At 36.4% G+C, this 21,219-nt stretch overlaps 2 protein-coding genes across 3 annotated transcripts; both read left to right on the top strand.

The window, feature by feature from the left end:
- The first annotated feature begins 1,847 nt into the window (after positions 1–1,847).
- LOC133032107 (uncharacterized) lies at positions 1,848–2,371 on the top strand. The gene is made up of 2 exons (XM_061105946.1): positions 1,848–1,961; positions 2,038–2,371. Exons 1-2 carry the CDS (start codon positions 1,879–1,881, stop codon positions 2,369–2,371), a joined length of 417 nt encoding a protein of 138 aa, XP_060961929.1. The 5' UTR covers positions 1,848–1,878.
- Positions 2,372–3,644: 1,273 nt separating this feature from the next.
- On the top strand, positions 3,645–6,405 carry LOC133031917 (uncharacterized). Of its 2 annotated transcripts, XM_061105692.1 has the most exons (7): positions 3,652–3,744; positions 3,828–4,764; positions 5,030–5,337; positions 5,418–5,606; positions 5,708–5,809; positions 5,889–6,063; positions 6,163–6,405. In XM_061105692.1, exons 2-7 carry the CDS (start codon positions 4,222–4,224, stop codon positions 6,259–6,261), a joined length of 1,416 nt encoding a protein of 471 aa, XP_060961675.1. In that variant the 5' UTR covers positions 3,652–3,744; positions 3,828–4,221; the 3' UTR covers positions 6,262–6,405. The 2 variants fall into 2 exon arrangements, with proteins under 2 accessions (XP_060961674.1, XP_060961675.1); XM_061105691.1 differs by having other exon boundaries at positions 3,645–4,764.
- The last annotated feature ends 14,814 nt before the right edge of the window (positions 6,406–21,219 follow it).

Genomic DNA, 21,219 nt, shown 5'->3' with positions numbered 1-21,219 from the left:
TTTTTAGCTGCTTTTAAAGATATCTTACCATTTGCCAACTGCTTTCCGGAATCTACTTATGAAGTGAAAAAAACGTTAAATTCTATAGGATTGAAGTATGAAAAAATTCATGCATGTCCGAACGATTGCATTTTATATCGTAAGGAATATGCAGACATGAATTATTGCCCGACTTGCGGTTTATCCCGCCATAAAGTAAACAAGAGTAAGGAGAATAGGAAACTTATCCCCCAAAAAGTGATGTGGTACATGCCTTTGATTCCGCGACTGAAACGATTGTATCGTAGTGCGGTAACATTCGAAAATTTGATTTGGCATGAGACCAAGAGAGTGAAAGATGGAAAACTTAGACATCCCGCATTCCCAAGCTTGGAAAAAAGTGAACTACATAAACCCCGAATTCAAATGCGAACCAAGACACATTCGTCTCGGTCTGTCTGCGGATGGAGTAAATCCACATAGATCTCTAAGTAGTCGTCATAGTTCATGGCCTGTCTTCCTAGTTATGTACAATCTTCCTCCCTGGTTAGTGATGAAGAGGAAATTTAACATGCTTTCTTTAATGATATCAGGCCCGCAACAACCCGGACATAATATCGATGTGTATTTGGAACCATTGATTGACGATTTAATAGAATTGTATGAGAATGGTGTTCGTGTCTATGATGGTTTTAAAAAGAATTTTTTAATGCGAAAGCCGTGTTGTTGTGGGTGTCAGTGATTTCCCTGCTTATAGTAATTTATCAGGCTTAAGCACAAAAGGTTACGAAGGTTGTCCGATTTGTTGCACTAACACATCGGCTCGTCGCTTGGCAAATGGACACAAGATGTGTTATATGGGTCACAGACGGTACTTGCTTGCAAATCATCCTGATAGACGGAAGAAGAAAGCATTCGATGGTACTGAAGAGGGTGATATGGCTCCTTTGCCACGTACGGGGAACAAATTCTCCAACAAGTTGAACTTGTAGATTTTAAGTATGGAAAGACGCAAAAAAATAAAAAAACTAATGGTTGTTTTCAAAGAAAGTCAATCTTCTTTCGTCTTCCATATTGGAAAAGTCTACTAGTTCGACATTGTTTGGATGTCATGCATATTGAAAAAAATGTGTGTGAGAGTATTATTGGTACCTTACTTGATATTCCGGCAAAACTAAGGACGGTCTAAATAGTCGTTTAGATCTCGTTGAAATGGGTATACGACAATCTCTCGGCACCCGAGAAGAAAGGTGAACGTTTATATTTGCCTCCCGCTTGTTTCACTTTATCCAAAAAAGAGAAACAAACGGTTTGCAAATCACTTGCAAATATGAAAGTACCCGATGGTTACTCGTCTAACATCAAAAACTTGGTGAATGAGACTGAATTGAAACTAATGGGTCTGAAATCACATGATTGTCATGCGTTAATGCAACATCTACTTCCAATTGCCATTAGATCAGTCTTGCCAAAAAATGTTCGAGAGTGTTTGACACATGTTTGCATTTTCTTTAATAGGCTGTGCGGGAAGGAATTAGAATTGGATAAGTTAGATGCATTACATGAACATGTAGTCAAAACATTGTGCAACCGGAAAAGTTTTTTCCGCCATCTTTTTCGACATCATGATCCATTTAATGGTTCATCTAGTGAGAGAAGCAAGGCCGTGTGGGCCGGTGTGGGCGAGATGGATGTATCCATTTGAAAGAAATATGAAGGTACTTAAAAGTTATGTGCGTAACCACTATCGGCCGAAGCATGTATGGTTGAGTGCTACATATCCGAAGAGGTTTGTGGAATTTTGTTCGCAGTACATGGCCGGAGTTGAGGCAATAGGAATTAGCAAACCAAGAACCGACCCGAGATGATGTTGATAGAGGATTAAGGGGCAAAGGGACAATGGTGACAGTGTCCAAGCTTGAACTAGATCAAGCTCAATTAGTCGTGATGAACAATAACGCAGAGGTTCAACCATATATAACGTAAGTACCTTTTGTTTGATTAACATTACTTAAGTCACGATGAACAATAACTTGATTTATCTTACTTGTTTTACAGTGACCATATGGAGCTGTTACAATCAATGGTTCCAAGAAATCAAAAAAATAAACAAAAATGGGTTGCAGACCAACATCGTCAAACTTTCATTGGGTGGTTAAGGAATACCATTATAGCAAAGTTGAACGAACCGAATCATGGAGTATCTGATGTGTTGAGTCGTATTGCCCTTGGACCAACTTTTGCGGTTGCAAAGCATGAAGCGTACATTGTAAGGGGTAAACGTTTTCATACAAAGTCAAGAGATGATGCTCGAGAGGTTCAAAATAGTGGTATACGTATCGTCGCGAAACTATGCACTTTGCAAGTGCAAAAGATAGAAACCCTGTTTTAGGTACTATGACGTATTACGGGGTCATTGAAGAAATATGGGAGCTCAATTATTTTGCGTTCCGAATTCCACTTTTTAAGTGTTCTTGGGTTGACAACAACGTTGGAGTAAAAACTGACGAGCTTGGTTTTACTTTGGTTGATTTAAGTAAGAGAGGAAGCAAGAATGATCCATTCATCATGGCTAGCCAAGCAGCTCAAGTTTTTACATTTCGATCCGGCTAATGATAAATGGTCTATTGTTTTATCGACACCAGAGAGGAGGTTCTTAGAGACTGAAGAGGATGAGGAGAATGCTGACTTATGTTACGATGACTTCATTGTTGGACAACCAATTCATGAGCAACTCATGGGAATTGATCGTAACATTGAGGAAGACGACGCTGAATACATTAGAAACGATATCAATGAGGGAATATGGGTCAATTGTGATTCAGGCAAACATAAACAAAAAAGAAAAGAAAACGTGTCTAATTGGTAACTTGATATATAGCTTACTTTATATTGTGGTTGTGAATGGTCCTGAATACTTAACAATTTGTTTATGCTTTTAATATTTCATATACACTACTTGTTATATATGTAGCTAACTTTGAAGTTTGTTTGTTAATGGTGTAGACATGGCGAACTCAGAATCAGGATCTGATTCGGGAGCAGAAAATGAGTGTCCAACCACAATACCTACACGAGGGCCGACGCAAATGAATGAAATATCCAAACTAATGGATCAGGGCAAAAGAGTGGCCCTCGAAGTTAATGATAAAGGTCAATACTGTGGAAAAAGCTACGCGAAGCTCGTATCCACTGCGGGAGTCGGATGTCGGCGGACAATAGGGTTGGCTTATAAAAATTGGAAAGAAGTCAACCGTACTCGAAAAATAAAGTTTGGAAAGACATTCAGGTAAGCTATTATTTGTTAGAATTTTGATTTGTTTTTCTATTACTCCAAATGTTGACTCTAACCGTGTTTGTTTTCCTTCAAAATAGACGGGGTTCATTGTGCCGGACACCTTCAAACATGATTGTCTCATCCTAGCTGGGAAGTTAATGAAAGACTTCAAGAATAGGATGACAAAAGACATCATAATGCCCGCGTTGAAAGAGAATGATCTGGGACGACTGGCACAAGTCCCTGAAAAGCACCCGGAGATCGACGCTGGCGATTGGTGCAAATTTGTTGAAAGTAGACTAACTCACGAATTTACGGTACGCTAATTATATTAACACTAAGATAAACTCTTAAATACAAGTACATGTATCTAATGTATTTTTTTGGCATTGTAGGAATTGAGTAAGGTGCAACGTGAACGTTCCTCAAAAATTCAATCCAGACACCGAAGTGGTCGGAGTGGGATGGTGAACGTACGGGAAGCTGTGGTAAGTAATACTAAAAATTTAATGTGCTATAATGTGCTATACAATTTAATTGGTACTCATTTCATTGTTATAACGTTATGTAGAAAAAGGACCTCGAAGTTGCAGATCCTCCCCGCCACCGTGTTTGGATTAAATCTCGCACCAAGAGTAGAAAACTTGTCACTGATTACGACAAGGAAATTGCCGAGAAGATTGTAAGTATATATTAATTCATATACTAATTGCTTGAATATATAATTCAATTAGAGTTAGTGTATATAATTCATATACTAATTGCTTGAATATATGCGTGCATTAGGCTCAATTAGAGGAGAAGCTTAGTCAGGGACAAATTCAGGTCCAGGGCCAAAACGATATCCTCACGCAGGCGCTCGGGACACCAGAGCATCCTGGACGTGTCAGGGCTGCTGGGTATGCTATTACTTCAAATGTTATTTATTTAGTTACACAAATGAAATCGTTGCTAATTTGCATTTTATGATTTGTAGGTTCCTGACCAGGGCATCTCAACTGTTCGGCAGGAAGAAAAGGGAAGTGTCTGATGTTGTGGCTCGGCAAGCGAAGGAGATTGAACAATTAAAAGCCGATGTCCAATCCCTTAAGCAGCAGAGGAACGCTGCCGAACAAGAGGAAGAAGGAGAGGTGGCTGGTGAGGCGTATGTTCCACAACCATACGCTCCTCAGGATGAGGTACAACCAACAATTTATGCTGAGGAGTTCATTTCCCTCAACGACCAAGGTATCCTATACAATTTTGATGACCAAGCGGCCCTTACTCAGCAAGTACATCTCTGCTCTGACAACATCGACAATATTGTGGCCCGAGCGTATTTGTACGAGCATGTGGGTGTGATCAAAGTTCACTGCCAGGATTACGATGATTCACATGCTCGGATCATGGTTTCGGAAATCCTGCAAGAGGACGCTGAAATCCCAGTCCCACTTGAAGAGTTCAGATATGTTAGGGACGTGTACCAGATGTTCCTTCCTTGGCCTAAACACTTAATTTTAACAACCGAGGTAACTTCTCAACTGAAATTAATTATTAATGATTAGTGGAGTTTGAATATCTTCAATATTCATCCGTAGTGAAGTAGGTTACGCGAATATATGTCTTTGCGGTGGGATGGATGAACAAACTACTGTTATATATGTGTTATTTGTCGTTATACAGCCATGTTCAAAATTTTTGGGATCATTCAATTACAACCGTTATGCTGCCGAAATTTCGGTAGAAATTAGATAAAATTTGATATATATATATATTATGTTCTGTTTTGTTTAGGGTCCACTCGCTCAACCGCCCTCAAGACGTGATGCGTCAAAGGGGAAAGCTCCGATGCTTTCTCCACAAAGCCGTGGTGCACGGGAAGATGAGTTGTTCACGGAAGAGAAGATGGCGTTGATCCCTAATTCGCTGAAATGGATGATTCATGAATTCCTAAGGCTCAAAGATAAACGTGATATAATCACAATTCCTGTCCCCCGAGGATTCATTGCACCGCGTACCCAGATCACGTTATCTGGAGAGGATTTGCAGCAGGTTGCTACGTGTGACTACATCGGCAACCAGGGAATGCTGTTTGGAATGATGTATACTCTTCTTTAATCTAATTAACCTTATCTCAAATTATAGTTAAATTATTATAAGACACTAACACTTTTTTTGGCAGGCACATATGGGAGAGCATCAACGGTCTGAGAAAAATTTTCAAGTTTTACGACCCAGAGCTTCTCACAGTGCATGGGATCAGCGATGAAGAACAGAGTCAGTCTTTTGACGATGCGGCAAGACGATTGGCTAATTGGTTATCATTAATGAACAGCAACCACCAAATGTTCTTTATTCCTTGGAATATCGGGTAAACTTTATTAAATTCTTTAGTGCTAATTGTTCATTTCTATATTATGTCTTCAAATTATTTTTATACTATCTTACTTATATTCCAATATAATTTTCTAGGATGCATTGGACGCTAGTGGTGGTTGCGCCAAATAAAATTATCCATTTAAACCCTCTAAAAGGCCGCCCAATTCCCGAAGAAATAGAACAAATGATCGGAAGGTAATTATTTAATGACTTCTTATGTAACGAATTTAAATTAACTAACGAATTGAAATGCTAATATAATTTTTCCAAACAGGGCATTCATGTATATAGGGGACGCACATCAGTATCTTGGCCCGTGGCAAGGAATTGCACAAGCAAACTGTCCAAGACAACCTAAAAGCCAAGAATGCGGTTTTTATGTTTTGAAATATATGACTGACATCGTCGCACGTGCCAACCCCAACCGTTACATAGAAGATCAAAAAGCTGTAAGTTTTAATTATTGATCATAGTATATAAATTTTATAATAACAAATATATAATATACATATACATAAACTAATATAAATTTTTAATTTTTTTAACAGTTTGGGGGTAAGAAGCAATACGATCCAAAAACAGAAATTTTACCACTACAGCGAAAGTGGATCGAACAATTGATGGCGGTGATTCACGGTGACGATTGAGGTTCAAAGGTCGAAGAATTTTTCTTCATTATGTAATTTTTATAGATTAACTTGTAATTAGATTTATTAACTTATTAATATTTTTAACTAATTTTACATGTTTGTGTAATATTTAATTATTTTTATGAAATCAAATTATGTTTTTACCCAAATTTAATTACTATTTAATTTAAAATGTAATTAATATATAATTAAATTAAATAAATATGTAATTAAAATTAAATAAATATGTATATAAATTAATAAATATAAAATTAAAATAATATAATTAAATTAAAAAAAAATGAAAAAAACTGAAATCTGAGGAGTTTTGGCGTCGGTTCCTACGCCACATATGGCGTCGGTTATTGGCTAGGAACCGACGCCATATGTACCCCTATGGCGTCGGTTCCTAGCTAGGAACCGACGCCATAGGGGTACATATGGCGTCGGTTCAAATCAAACCCTTTAGCGTCGCCCTGATAGGCGTCGGTAGCGAATTTCGCGAAAACCGACGCCTAAAGGGCTTAAAAACCGCCTCTAAAGGGTGTTTTTGTAGTAGTGCCTTGAAAATGATTACATTTGATGAAATAAGAAATGAAAATCATGAGAATCTTATTTTCATTATTTAATACTTTATTACCAATTTTACGCAAGGTCGTCCTCAATCTCATCTAAAAATAAGAACTAAAAGTATATAATAATAGCAAGTTTACCCACAATACACAATTTGTTAAATAAAATCATAAAGTGTGGTGATCTTTAAGCTTCAAATAAGACAAGATTTGCATCTAGGTGTACATGGTTATATATACATCTTGTTTTTTCTTTTGTTGATTTCTTTTGGTTGTTTTGATTATGGTGTAAGCATTCGTTTAAATTAAGAACATTTTATATGTATTTTATTCTGGCTGGCTGCTGAATCTTGTATGGAAGGGAACATGCCCTTTTTATATAAAAATGTGGCAAACAATTGCTATCACATGCATCATTTAAAGGAATTAAACAGAATTAAATCATTTGTAAACCCAAGGTTAATTAGACAAAGTTGTTTACATAAAGGATGGAACCTGTAATTAGTACTCGAGACTGCCATTTGAAGTCTTCTTGTGAGATATTTCATGATTAAGACAAAGAGAAGAGGTGTTAACGGATCACCTTGTCTCAAGCCTTTTTTACTTTTGAAGGAACCTTGCACCCTCCCATTCATACATATGAAATAGTTAGTAGATCTTACACTTCCATTATCCTTTGAACAAATCGACTAGGTAGGTTGTAGGCAGAAAGCATGTCTTCTATCTTTTAGAAGAGCGATTTCTCACATAGCAAGGCAAAGCTTTTATAGGTGAACCGTAGAAGAGTGATTGTAACACCCTAACTAGCATAGGCGTGTTAGTGTAATTTTAAACGTACTGTACAGCTCGTTGCTAATCAACGAGGTTATAAAAATCGTGAATAATTAAATTTTGCTTATTTAATTAAAAACTTTAAGTATTACATATATAAAATCCCGGGATCCCGTTTAAAAAATATATTTATAAAAGTTTGCTATACACATGTACAAAAGTTTTGTCGCCTAGCAACTGTCAGCAAAAGCCTTGATGTCCCCTAAGATCGTACGCTCCAGGCCTAACCGCCCCGACATGTACAATCTTCACCTGCTCGTGGTCACGGCTCCTCAGCTTTAGCCTTGCCCTTACCTACACATATAAATAGCACTGTGAGTCGACAGACTCAGTAAGAAAAGCATAACATATAAAATACAAATAACTCGGGTTATAACCTTGCGCCCATACACCCGATCATAACCCTAATCCCCGTGTCCCACACGGTACTGAGTATAGAACGCTCATAAGACAATACTATCCACCATAATGTCACCCTATACTCAATATGCTAGTCATACTCTAGCCATATTGATGTGACAACATCGATTAGTATTTCAGCCAACATACATTTATCAGTAATCTGTACAACTCTATGTATACTATCAATGTAATCTAACAGGCATTAAGAACATGTACGCTAAACATGTAATAACATATGCATGACATTATACTAATCTTACCTCAATTCTGAATTTAGGTGTGCCGGTCAACCTGAGTGGAACAACTGCTCGGCGAATTATAGGCTCCTAAATCACATAGATAACAACACGAATAAGTGACTCGCTAAATCACAACCGCGACTTAGGTTTTAAACCAAAAACCTATCTACAACAACTTAATATGGAAATACCCTAAACTAGCAGGGAATCAACCAACCAGAAACCTGAAACTAGGACGAATCGACGAGGTGAAATTTTTGGGGAACCCTATTGCAAAGCCGGTTACCCGATTTTAAAGGTACTTGTAAAACTGGTTAGCCAATTTTCTGTAGGAAACCCAAAAAATTTCAAAGCTCAACCAAATCGATTCCAAACCAACTCAAACCTTCCAGACCTGCATATTTTACCCCAATAAACCATTTCCAAGCAACAAAACAGTTACCCAAGCTCAAACTCCAAAATCACCATTAAAGCTCCAAGTTTGAGTTCTAAAACTTAAAGCTTGGTTAAACTTACTAACAGCCCTTAATTCATGCTCAAAACAACATTTCTAAACATATTTTAACCTCAGAAAATAACATCAAATAACTACAGCAACAACAACAACAACTATCTCAAATTCATACAAAAATCTCTAACTTAAAATTCAAGAAACAAAAAGGCAAAGTGTTGGGAACTTACCTAGAGCTTGAAATCACTTAGAACTTCCTGAATTCTACTTGAAATGCTGAAGAAAATATCAACCCTAGCTGCTCTAGGAATTTTGGAGAGAGAGAGAGAGTTGAAGGAGAGAAAGTTGTGAAAATTTTGCCTTTTTTTTCTTATTTTTGTAAAATGAATAAAATAAATGATTTTATTTGAAATAAAATCAGCTAAGGATAATTATAAAAATCTGAATATAAGCTTAAATTAAAAACCATATAAGACAAAACATAAATGGGAAAAATGACCATTTTGCCCTCCCCACACTAAAACAACATAAAAGGGCACTTAGGGGTATTTTGGGAAATCCTAAAATCCTGACTATTCTCCACATTTCCAATGTCTAACTATATTGTCCCGCTATACTAAAAATACTAAGATGTGATTCTAATAGCCATACACCGCGTTCCAATATTGCCGAACACAAAACATGCAAAATTATGAAATTTCTATTAAAGACACATAAAATGCATTCGGAATTCATATAAATAATCATAAATAAATAATTTTTATTATTAAGCCCTAATTATCTGCTAATTCCCAAACTAAAGCTAAGCGGTCTTTACAGTAATAGCTTTATCCCCACGTCTTTATCGGAGGACAAAGTTCCAGCAAGGGTAGATTGACAAGACTCGTGGTTTACCGGTGAGATAAGTAGCATGGTCCAAGAGTTGAAGGCACCAATTGCTATAAAGATACGAGGAAGCGAGTCCACTATATCTGCTCAAGGGAGCTTCATTCATCCATGGGCTGCTCTAGATGTAGAGGTTAAAGAAATGGGGGAAGAATTTCAATTGCCCACCTGCAGAGATGAAGGACACGATGAGGAAGATGACGCAAACTCCATAGAAAATGCTCCTTTTGATTAGCCATTTTCCTGCAAGGACTTAGTCTCATGGGTTAGAAAGTCTGGTTTGACAAGGTTCCAAATATTAAAATTAGTTATTACTTGTTGTACAAAAACAATATCGTCCTCATCTTCCTTTTGCCAATCCTATGAATTATTCTGAATCAAGTCACGATGCTCTCGATTCCCATTATTCAATGTGGACTCGCAATTCTCTTCATGATATGATGTTTCTCCTTTCTAGATTACTCCTAATAGTTATAGGATTGTCCTTGGATTCTATGCGATGTATATAGAATATACGCAAGGGGAACCTACGATCGAGGATTTTTGCTACTCTACGACATAAAGAACATTGTTCATGACAATGATTTTTACTTCTTTAGTAAATGGGCCAATTCTGAAGTCAATGGAGTAGAAGGCACGGTTTCCAATATGGGAGATTGGAAGTCGAAATGGTTTTATGCGTTCACACTCCCTGGAGTTAGAATAGACTTTAATCGCTATCCTCGTGCAATGCATACTTTTATACTTAGTGGCTTTTTTTATTCATTTTATTTTATGAACACTAACATTCATTTACACTCGTAGGTAGACCAGCTTGTTCTAAGTTAACTCAAGATCGTGTGGAAATTATAGAGCTTCTGAGCAGTCTTCCAGCCAGAGATCAAGATTAGCATCTTCTTTGTACTTCTGCTAAACTGTGAGAATAAAAATTGATTTGAGCCTACACTAGACTTCAACGATAGCAAGTTTACAAAGAGCCTTCTGAGAAGTAGAATATTAAGATTGAAAAACATCTTTTCAAACAGACCTAAAGAAAATCGCAGGTATGATGCTTTTTATTTTAGCTAATAATATTCTGCAAATTCATACGATAACTTATAGTTAGTGCATATATTTTGTTCTTTTGTAGACATGACTTTTCTGAAGAGTGCTCCGGTCCTTAATTGCAAGTCGAAGACTAACAAAGAGCTCGTGAGTCCTTCTTCTGTGAATCCTCCCCAGAAGAGGAAAAATGATTCTGTCAATCCTTCGGTCATTGACTTATCTAAGAGACATTAGAAAGTTTCACAATAGAAGGGGAAGAAACAAATGATGGAGCCGGTGACTAAGGCTCGCGACCTGATTACTTTGCAAGAACTACGTAAGTGATGACTTTATACCACCTGTCGAAGACATTTGTTCCCGTTCCTCTAAATTCATGATCTAGGGGATGACTATATATTCTTGGGCTATTACTACGAATAAACAGGCTCTCAAAGAACTTAAGATTTTGAAGAAACAAAACTCTCCCCTTCAAGAAGGTCTAAAAAAATGCTAAGCTTGATCTAGCTAGTAAGGATAATGAAATCGAGGATCTCGGCAATGCCAAAAGTCAAGCAGGTGAGATGGTCAAAAAGTTGGAGGAACAAATCGTCACTTTATTTCGTCACTTGAACATTGAAAGAGAGGAGAAGTAGAAGGCTTAAGACCTGACTATCAGAGATTACATCTACACCACCCTAACCATACTGCTTGAGTTTTATTTCACCATTTTTGGTCCAGAAGGGATCAAGATGGCTTACAATTTTCGCACCATGTCTCCAAATGAGACTTAAGTCCTGGCCAACAATCATTTTCCTGAAGATGGCCCTGCAGCAGCTAAAGTTGTTGATGCCATCGAGAAGGTCAGAGAGAACGTTAATGCCCCTTCTCCTTAGAATATTTTTTATAGCAGTAGATGGGTACTCGCATTTTATAATCAGTTTTGAGACTATTGTACTTTGCACCTTTTGCATTTTTTTGCAATATTTGAACAATATATCCTTTGGGGATAATTATCTAAAATATTTTCTAAGTATTTTATATTCGGTTGATGCTTTTCATGCTATTATAAATGCAACTTGCTGCATTTATAACTGAGCATTTTTCACAATTATTATTGTAGCCTTGTGTGATCTTTATTTATGCGATTTATTATTGCAGCTTGGTACAACTAATTATAGTTGCAATTTACGATGCGATTTATGAACATCTCAGAGTTCATAATTTAAATAGAATTTCTAAGTAAATAAATGAAATGTTGCCTCTACATTTAAAATTTATGCAATAATCATGAGCAATTAGTAGTACAATTTATTAATGATAATAATAATACATGTATCCCCCATACTTAGATAATTGAAAACTGAAATTGACAAAGTATGCACATGCGATCAGAGAGTCGGTATGTTGCATTCCTAATTTTTTTAGTGATGAGGTAGGGTCCCTCCCAGTTATCGCCAAAAACTCTTTGAGTCGAATTGCGGTATTAGGCATGACTTTGTGTCATACTAAATCTCCTACTTGTAGGCTTCTTTCTTTAACCTTTGAATTAAAGTAGCGCGTTGTATGCTATTGATAGGCTGCATTTTTTACCTGATCTTGGTTGCGCCATCCTTCCAATAAATCTGAATGGAGAAGTTGTCCTTGCTCATTGTCCTCAATGTTAAAAATATTGCGATGAAGGGAACCTGCTCCTACCTCAACTGGGAACATGGCTTCGCACCCATAAGAGAGCGAGAAAGGGATATCGCTAGTAGTTCATCACGGTGTAGTATTGTATGACCATTATTCCTCTGGCCAAATGCCTTTTTTCTCTTCAAGCCTCCCTTTGATGGTGTGCTTGGTGATTTTGTTGACTACATCGGTCTGCCAATTACTCTAGGGATATGCGACTGCAGAAAAGGCTTTTGTATCCAAAAGTCATCTAATAATGACCAGATCTCCTTACAATCTACCTGCTTACCATTGTCTAAAATTATTTTTTATGGTATACCAAACCTGCATATGATAGCCCGATACACTAACTCGTGGAGTTTGAAGCTGTGATGGTAGCAAGTGCCTCAGCCTCTACCCATTTAGTAAAATAGTCCACGACGACTATTGCATACTTCACTCCTCTATCCTTTGGTAGTTCACCAATTAAATCTATGCCATAGACTACCAATAGCCATGAGCTGGTGATGGAACTCATATTGTTTGGCGGACTATTAACATATGTAGTAGTGCACTGACATTTATCGCAGCTTTTTACAAAACTACTTGCGTCTACATGCAGAGTTTGCAAATAATACACTTGTTGCATGAACTTTAGGGCTAAAGAGTTTCCACCAGTATTGTTACCGCATACACCCCCATACATCTTTGGGAGGATATAGTTACATTCATTAACATCGATGCACTTCGAAAGTTGTTGATTAAAACTTCTGTGGTATAATTTGTCATCATAGATAACGCATCAAGCAACTTTATATCGTTATCTTTTGGCCTCAAGCTTATTTTTAGGAAGTTTGTCAGTTTTTAGATAACTGATGATTGGAGTGATCCATGTGGTTTGTTCAACAACATCTATCTACATAACTTCTTCTCGATTGATGGTGGGTTGGTCGAGTATGTCTACAAGAATTACATCGAGTAATTCTACTTCTCTAGTTGAGGACTTTTGGGCCAAAACATCTACATGGGAGTTATAAGCACGAGGTATTATACTAACAATAATTTTCTTAAATTTAGATAGTAACTCACAAGTATAAGTGAGGTATTTGGCTATTCGCCTTCCTCGAGCCAAGTATTCTCGATTAACCTGACAAACCATGATCTATGAGTCACTAAAAGCTTCTAAGTATTTGACTTTCATTTCAAGTGCAAGTTTTAATTTTGCAATTAAAGCTTCATACTCGACTTCATTACTAGAGGCATTGAACCTGAATCTTAAGGATGCATGAACTTTGAACTTATTAGTACTGATAAGCATTATTCCTCGACCTGACCCTTTATTGTTTGAGGCCCCATTGCATACAAGGTCCAACCATCACCTTCTAGTACATCTGGATCAACTCGCTCTTTAGTTATGGCAGCTACCTGTTCATGTGGAAATTTAAGGTTAATGTCAGCAAGGGCTTGGGCTTGAATTACTGATCCTAGTTTGTACCGTATATCGAATTGACTTAGTTTGATTGACCACTAAAGAAGGTATCTAGATGTATTGGACTTGGGCAATACTTGTCGCAGGGGATAATTAGTTAGTACCTCAATTTTGTGGGCCTGAAAACAAGGTCACAACTTTCGTGAAGCTATGACTAAGGCGAATGCCAAACGTTCCACCTGCGAGTTATGTGATTTTGCATCTAGTAAGTACTTACTTACATAATATATGGGGTGTTACCTGCCCTGGTCTTTGCAAATAAGCACTGAACTAATTACATTATTAGACACTGTGAGGTAGATTGATTGTATTTCTCTAGGCAGCGGCTTGGAAAGTATTGGGGGTTGCCCCAAGTGCTTTTTTAGAGCTTGAAAAGCTTCTTCACATATGTCACTCCATTGAAATTTTTCATTACCTTTTAGAATCTGAAAGAATTCTCTAAATTTGTCAAAGGAACGCAAAACAAAATGATTTAAGGCAGGGACCTTGCCAGTGAGGCTCTGCACTTCTTTGGGATTAGTAGGAGATCACATCTCTACTAAGGCTTTGATTTTTCTGGGGTTAGCTTCAATTCCTTGCTAGTTCACCATGAAGCTGTGAAATTTTCCTGTTCCTACGCTAAAGACGCATTTTAGCGGGTTGAGCCACATCTTGTATTAGCGCAAGAATTTGAACATCGAGCTTAGACGGGTGATATGGTCAGTCACATGTTGATATTTTTGGAGCATATTGTCAACATTTACTTCCATTGTTTTTCCTAGCAATTCTGCAAACATTATATTAACTAATCTTTGATATGTTGCACTTGCATTTATGAGCCCAAAAGTCATTACTTTATAACGATACAAACCTTAATATGTAATGAAGGAGGTATGCTCCTTGTCTGGGCTGTACATTGAGATTTGATTATACCCCATCTACATATTCATGAAGCTGAGAAGCTAATGACATGTGGTTACATCGACAAGCTGGTCAATGCTAGGTGAGGGAAAGTTGTCTTTTGGACAATCTTTATTTAAATCTATAAAATCAATGCAAGTGCACCATGAACCATTAGGCTTTGAAACTAAGATAGGATTGGCTAACCAGTTTAGGTAGAACGACTCTTTTACGAAGCTGCATGCAAGCAAACAATCTACTTCTTGTTTAAGTGCTTATTACCTCGCGAGTTCCATTTTGTAGTGCTTCTATCGTACTCCTCGCACATCTGGATCTATGTTCAAGAGATTACACATGACCTCAGGTATAATTCCAATCATATCTAAATGCTTCCACGCGAAGACATCTAGATTTTATTTGAGAAAGGTCACCAACCTTTCTTGCTGTTGTAAAGTTAGTTTAGAAACAATTTTTAGAACTTTGGAATTATAAAGAGAATTGATTGGTATCTCAATTGTTTCTTCAGTAGCTTGTGCAGTGTTTGTATAATCGAGGTCCCTAGGGTCCAGATCGTGCTTTTCCTCATGTGGTATTTCTTCTATGGCTAATTAAGATTCTTACCCCCTAAACTTTGACATGTACCAAATCATGCCCCCTAAACTTTTAAAGTCGTTAAAAATGCCCCCTGAACTATTTAGATTGTTAGATTTAAGGACTTTTTTCTAATTTTAGTAAGAAAGACTAACATTGATAAAAGTTCAGGGGCCATAATTTAGTACATGTCAAAGTTCGAGTGGTATGATTTCATAGATATGAAAGTCTAGGGAGCATGGTTTAGTACATAAACAATCACTGAAATAGTAAAATTAAATGAAATTAGACAAAAGTCCTTAAATCAAACGATCTCAATAGTTTAGGGGGCATTTTTTACAACCTTAAAAGTTTATGGGGCATGATTTAGTACATGTCAAAGTTCAGGGAGCAAAAATTCTAATTAGCCTTCTTCAATTATGAAATATTCATGTCGAGGTAGTGGTGCCTCGAGCATGTTTATCACATTCATTGACTTTTTCTCTACGATCTTCACCGTAGTACTGTAACACTCTCTTGAGTCTGGTTGGACTCTTTTATTTGATCCTACACCTACGGGTGAAGGAAATTTCATCGTGAGATGGTAGATTTATGTTGGTATCTTTATCTCCTTCTAGATGGGGCGACCTATGACTGCGTTACATGAAGACTGTAGGTCGATTATTATGAAATCTATCATAGACTTAGCGGTAACAGGTGTTGTACCAAGAGTTATCGGTAGTTTGATCATTCCTTTCTGTTTGATTGTATCTTCGGTAAATCCGTAGATACTCGAAGTCACCAATTTCAAATCCTTTTCATGTTGTAACCCAATTTGTTTGAAAGTATGTAAATTTAAGAGGTTAACAGAACTACTATTATCAACGAGTATGTAGTGGACATTGTCGCCTTCAATGTTTAAGACTAAAACTAAAGCATTAGCATTGGGATGATGTACCCATCTTGCGTCACTTTCCATGAAGTGATGTTGTTGCACTCTTTCTTGAAAAGCTTTGTTGGCCTTTCACTCAAATTGTTCACATTTGTGAGTAGTTTCTCCTTAGCTTTTTTTGTGTACTACCCTTTGCTTTCTTTGAATCCCCACCAATGTGCGGTCCATCGATGATGGTTAGAATATTTTGAGGAGCTCTAGAGCCACTCACATCTTTAGTTTCTCTGCCCTATCTATCTGGGTAGTGGCTTCTCCATTCTTCTAATATTGGCCAAAATGTCCTTGTCGAATTAGTTCTTCAATTTCATCTTGTAAAAACCAACATTCGAGCGTTGTATGACTAATATCATTATGATACTTACAATATTTTTTTTGGGTACCTCTTATTGAAATTTCCTCTAATTGGGGGTAGCTTCCTAAAAATGCCTTTTTTTTCTCTTTTATAGCATAGATGTGACCACGTGAGAGACAAAGCTCCATATAGTTGACAAATTGCGGACCTCCTTTATGCTTTAGGAAGGTTTCTTTCCTAGTTAGGGACTTAGTAAGGTTTAGGCTTTGTTGCCTTTTGGGACTGCATATTTTTGGGATGCGCCGAGGATTGCATCCCTTAGAACTTCTAGATTGGGACTTCGAGACCGTGTTCTTGGTACTGGAGACTTCTGTTTTTCTTTACTTTTCTCTAGTTCTGCTAGCGATTTCTCAATCCTCTTGTGAGGTTTTGCTATGGCAAAGAACTCAACTAGGGTTCCTGGTCGTCGTGCCTGCAATTCTTTCCAAAAGTGAGTTATCAACAACACACCTGTAATAAGCATATAAACAAGCAAAGGCTCTGGGGCCTTCTCCATTTTGGTTACTTCGGTGTTAAAATGCTTAAAGTAATTTTGTAGTGACTCACCTACATCCTGCTTAATATTTTCAAGGGTTGTGTATGGCAGTTTGTATGTCATGGTTGCATGAAAATTGATTAGAAATATATCCACGAATGTCTCCCACGTTGAAATGAATGCTTTAGGTAATTGGCTAAACCAATCATGTGCGTTGTCTTCCAAAGTTGCAGCGAGTATATGACACTTAGCAAGTTGGGGTACCTGATCAACTTCCATAATTGTATTAAACTTATCAAGATAATTGACAGGATTAGTGGTACCTTTATGTTGGGTTTTGTGCCCTAAATAAAACCCTTTACAATCTGATTAGTTATCAATATAAGAAATTTGAAGTGATTTACGTTTGCATGAATTTTACATGCTTATGGTTTAATATGTTTATTATATTTATACACAAAATCAGTTAAGTCCAGATCATATGTTTATTCACAATTACAGTATTGTCAACACAGTGGAATGTGATTGTGATTATATAAATCAAAAGACTAAGTCCCTGTTTCATCAGTGTTTTGGATTTACACTAATGTGATAATCAGCGATGATGTGTACTTACACTTGGAGTAAGTGTTATGTTCTTTCCAGGACATTGGTAAAGTATACTAGTTTCGAATGTATGGAGTATACATTGGACTGGACCGATATTGAACTTAGTTAAGATATTATAAACTTACCGTTATATCTTTCCAAGTCAATGTCAGTAGTTGATCTTAAGATTAAAAGAATCTAAATCCTGATATGCTTAGGCTCAACTCAGGAGTGCTATTCATGTTCTTTGATTTATTAGTTAAGCCTACTTTTGGGTCAGGGTGATACGTATATTTTGGGAACATGATAGTATGATTGAGTGGGAGTGTTGAACATAAATATGGAATCTATAGCTTATACTGGTGTATAGAAGTCAAGTGATGATTCCCTTCGAGCTTAGCTAAATAGAAGTAAATGGATGAGCTCTTGTTTAAGTGACTAATTCTTAGATCACTAAACATCATTTACAGGTAGCTAAGTGTTTTAAGGGGAAAAATACGTTGAGGGGTGTAAACGGTAAAATTATCCCATCTCGATGTAAATCATCTATATAGAGGATCTTTGATCACAATAAGATTATAACAATGGTTAAATGAGAGCATATCTATATTGTGGAACATATAATTGTTGGGTTTTATGCCCTAAATAAAACTCATTTCAATATAATTAGATTTACTTATTAATATAGATCAGAAATAACATTTAATGTTCGATGGTTCACATGATTTATTTCATGATTATATGTACATAATGTATAAATTCATCCGAAACCCTTTTCACATACTTGATCCTGTTTATTGTGCCGTCAACACATTGGAAAGTAAACATGACTATGTGAATAAAGTTTCCTAGATTTATCAGACCTAGGATTTTACTGATATGATAATCTACAACAGAGTTTACTTGCATTTGGAGAAGTGCTATGCTCTTTCCAGAGCATTGGTTAAAGTAAAGCTCAGGTTGGATGCATGGAGTATGCATCGGAAGGGACCGATATTGAACTATAACTTAGATTTATTAAACTTACCATAATATCTATTCAAGTCAATATCGCCTAGTTGATCCTAGATCAAATGATCTTAATCCTGTTATGATTAGGCTCAATCTCAGGAGGCTATTCGTGTTCTTTGATTTGTTAGTTAAGCCTACTTTTAGGTCAGGGTGATACGTACATTTTGGGAACACGGTAGTGCAATTGAGTGGGAGCGCTATCATAAACATGGAATCTATAGCTTCTATCTGGTGAATAGTAAGTAAAGGATGATCTCCTTCGAGCTTGACCAAACGAAAATAAATGGTGGAGATCTCATTTCACATAAGCTGAAATATCATTTATACGGGGTTCAGTGTTTTATGGATTAAATACATTGTAGGGTGTAACGGTAATCTAATCCTTTTACAGTGTAGATCATTCATATAGAGGATCATTGATCAAATTAGGATTATAACAATGGATAACTAATGATGTGTCTATATGGTGGAACATATAGAGCATTCTATATACTGAGAGTACAATTTTGATTTCTATGCGTGGATTCAACGACGAATTAATAAGTTAGTGAATTTTAGTAATAAATTCTTGATCTACTTATTGGAAGCTCGGTTATATAGACCCATGGTCCCCGCACTAGTTGAGATAATATTGCTTGTAAGACTCATGTAATTGGTTTTGATTAATCAATTATAATTCTCAAATTAGACTATGTCTATTTGTGAAATTTTCACTAAGTAAGGGTGAAATTGTAAAGAAAGAGTTTTTAGGGGCATATTTGTTAATTATGATACTTTGGATGGTTCAATTAATAAATATGATAAATGACAATATTATTTAATAATTATTTATAGTTATTAGATAGTTAGAATTGGCATTTAAATGATTGAATTAGAAACTTGGCATTTTTGAGAAAATCAGATGCAGAAAAGATAAAACTGCAAAATTGCAAAAAGTGAGGCCCAAATCCACTATGCATGGCCGGCCACTTTTGTAGGGAATTTAAACTGATATTTTCATTATTTTAATGCCAAATAATTCAAACCTAACCCTAGTGGAATGCTATAAATAGATAGTGAAGGCTTCAGGAAAATTACACTTCTGATTCAGAAAAAACTGAGCCTCTCTCTCTCCCTATCTTTAGCCGCCACTTCTTCTCTCTCTTCTTCCTTGAATTTCGAAATTCTTATTGTGAGAGTAGTGCCCACACACAGCAAGTGATACCTCAATCATAGTGAGGAAGATCGTGAAGAAAGACTTTCAGCAAGAAGGAGTTTCAACACCAAGGAATCAGAGAAAGAGATCTAGGTTCAGATATTGATAAGGCTCTGCTACAGAAAGGATTCAAGGGCTAGATATCTGAACGGAAGGAGTCATATTATTCCGCTGCACCCAATGTAAGGTTTACTAAACTTTATATGTGTTTATTTCATCGTTTTAGAAAGTTCATATTTAGGGTGTTAATCAACATAATTGTGAGTAGATCTAAGATCCTGGTAAAATAATATCCAACAACTTGCCTCAGAGCCATGGTAATTGATTTGCTTGCAAGAAATTTGACTTTAAAACGATTGTTTGATGTTTTGGATGGTATCATGTTGTATTGAGTGTTATTTGATGATTGATTGATGTTTGTAAATTTTCGTAAAAAATAAATAGAGATTTTGAAGGGTATATTTATTAATTAGGAAACTTTAATTAGTTTTATTATTAATAAAATAAATGACAATATATTATTTGATAATTAATTTTAATTATTAAATAATTAGATTTGACATTTATGTGGTTGAACAAAGGAATTGGCAGTTTTTGACAAAACAGGAAACTATCAATGTAGGAAAAGGAAAGTTGGAAAAGTGGCAAGCCTTGTTTCCACAATGCCTAGGCCGGCCACTTAAGCTTCCATTTTCTCATTGATTTTTCAATTTTAAATGTCAATTAATTCAATCATAGCCCTGGGTGGTCTTCTATAAATAGAAGACAAAGGCTTCAGTTTTGAACACACATTATTCTGACAGAATTTTCTCACTCAAAACTCTCTCTGAGCCGCCACCCTCTCTCTCTCTCTCTCTATTCCTTCATTGTTTCGAAATCTATAAGTGTTAGAGTAGTGCCCACACACATCAAGTAATACCTCAATCATAGTGAGGAAGGCTGTGTAGAATTCAGAAACAATAAAGAAGGACTATCGGGCTCAGATCTTGATTATACTCTGCGACAGAAAGGAATGAAGGGTTAGAGATCTGAGTGGGAGGAGACATATATTCCGCTGCACCCAATGTAAGATTTCTGATACTTTTATGTGTTTAATTTTCCATCGTTTTAGAAGTTCATATTTAGGTTGTTAAATCAATATACTTGTGAGTAGATCTAAGTTCCTGGTAAAATAACTTCCAACAACTGGCACCAGAGCCATGGTAATTGATTTGCTTGCAAGAATTTGGACTTAAAAGATTTGTTTGTGTTTTGGATGGTATCATGTTGCTTTGTGTGTCATATTGATGTTTGATTGTTGTTTGTGAATTCTGGGAAAAATAGTTACTTTTCTGTCTCTGTAATTATTTTTATTGGATAGCTTGGAAAATTCTAAGCAATTTACTTTTTCACAGAACTCGATTTCGATTTAA

Source organism: Cannabis sativa, chromosome X (genome assembly GCF_029168945.1).
Source record: "Cannabis sativa cultivar Pink pepper isolate KNU-18-1 chromosome X, ASM2916894v1, whole genome shotgun sequence".
In the NCBI taxonomy this organism is placed as follows: domain Eukaryota; kingdom Viridiplantae; phylum Streptophyta; class Magnoliopsida; order Rosales; family Cannabaceae; genus Cannabis; species Cannabis sativa.
The sequence above is the reverse complement of the archived record's forward strand: the minus strand, read 5'-3'. Positions and strand labels throughout refer to the sequence as shown.

Excerpts from the sequence above, each read along its gene's own strand:
- LOC133032107 (XM_061105946.1), top strand. The coding sequence starts at position 1,879 with ATGGTGACAGTGTCCAAGCTTGAACTAGATCAAGCTCAATTAGTCGTG. Across the intron at positions 1,962-2,037 it reads GAGGTTCAACCATATATAAC|TGACCATATGGAGCTGTTAC; the intron begins GTAAGTACCTTT and ends CTTGTTTTACAG.
- LOC133031917 (XM_061105691.1), top strand. The coding sequence starts at position 4,222 with ATGATTTGTAGGTTCCTGACCAGGGCATCTCAACTGTTCGGCAGGAAG. Across the intron at positions 5,338-5,417 it reads GGAATGCTGTTTGGAATGAT|GCACATATGGGAGAGCATCA; the intron begins GTATACTCTTCT and ends TTTTTTTGGCAG. Across the intron at positions 5,810-5,888 it reads ATAGAACAAATGATCGGAAG|GGCATTCATGTATATAGGGG; the intron begins GTAATTATTTAA and ends TTTTCCAAACAG.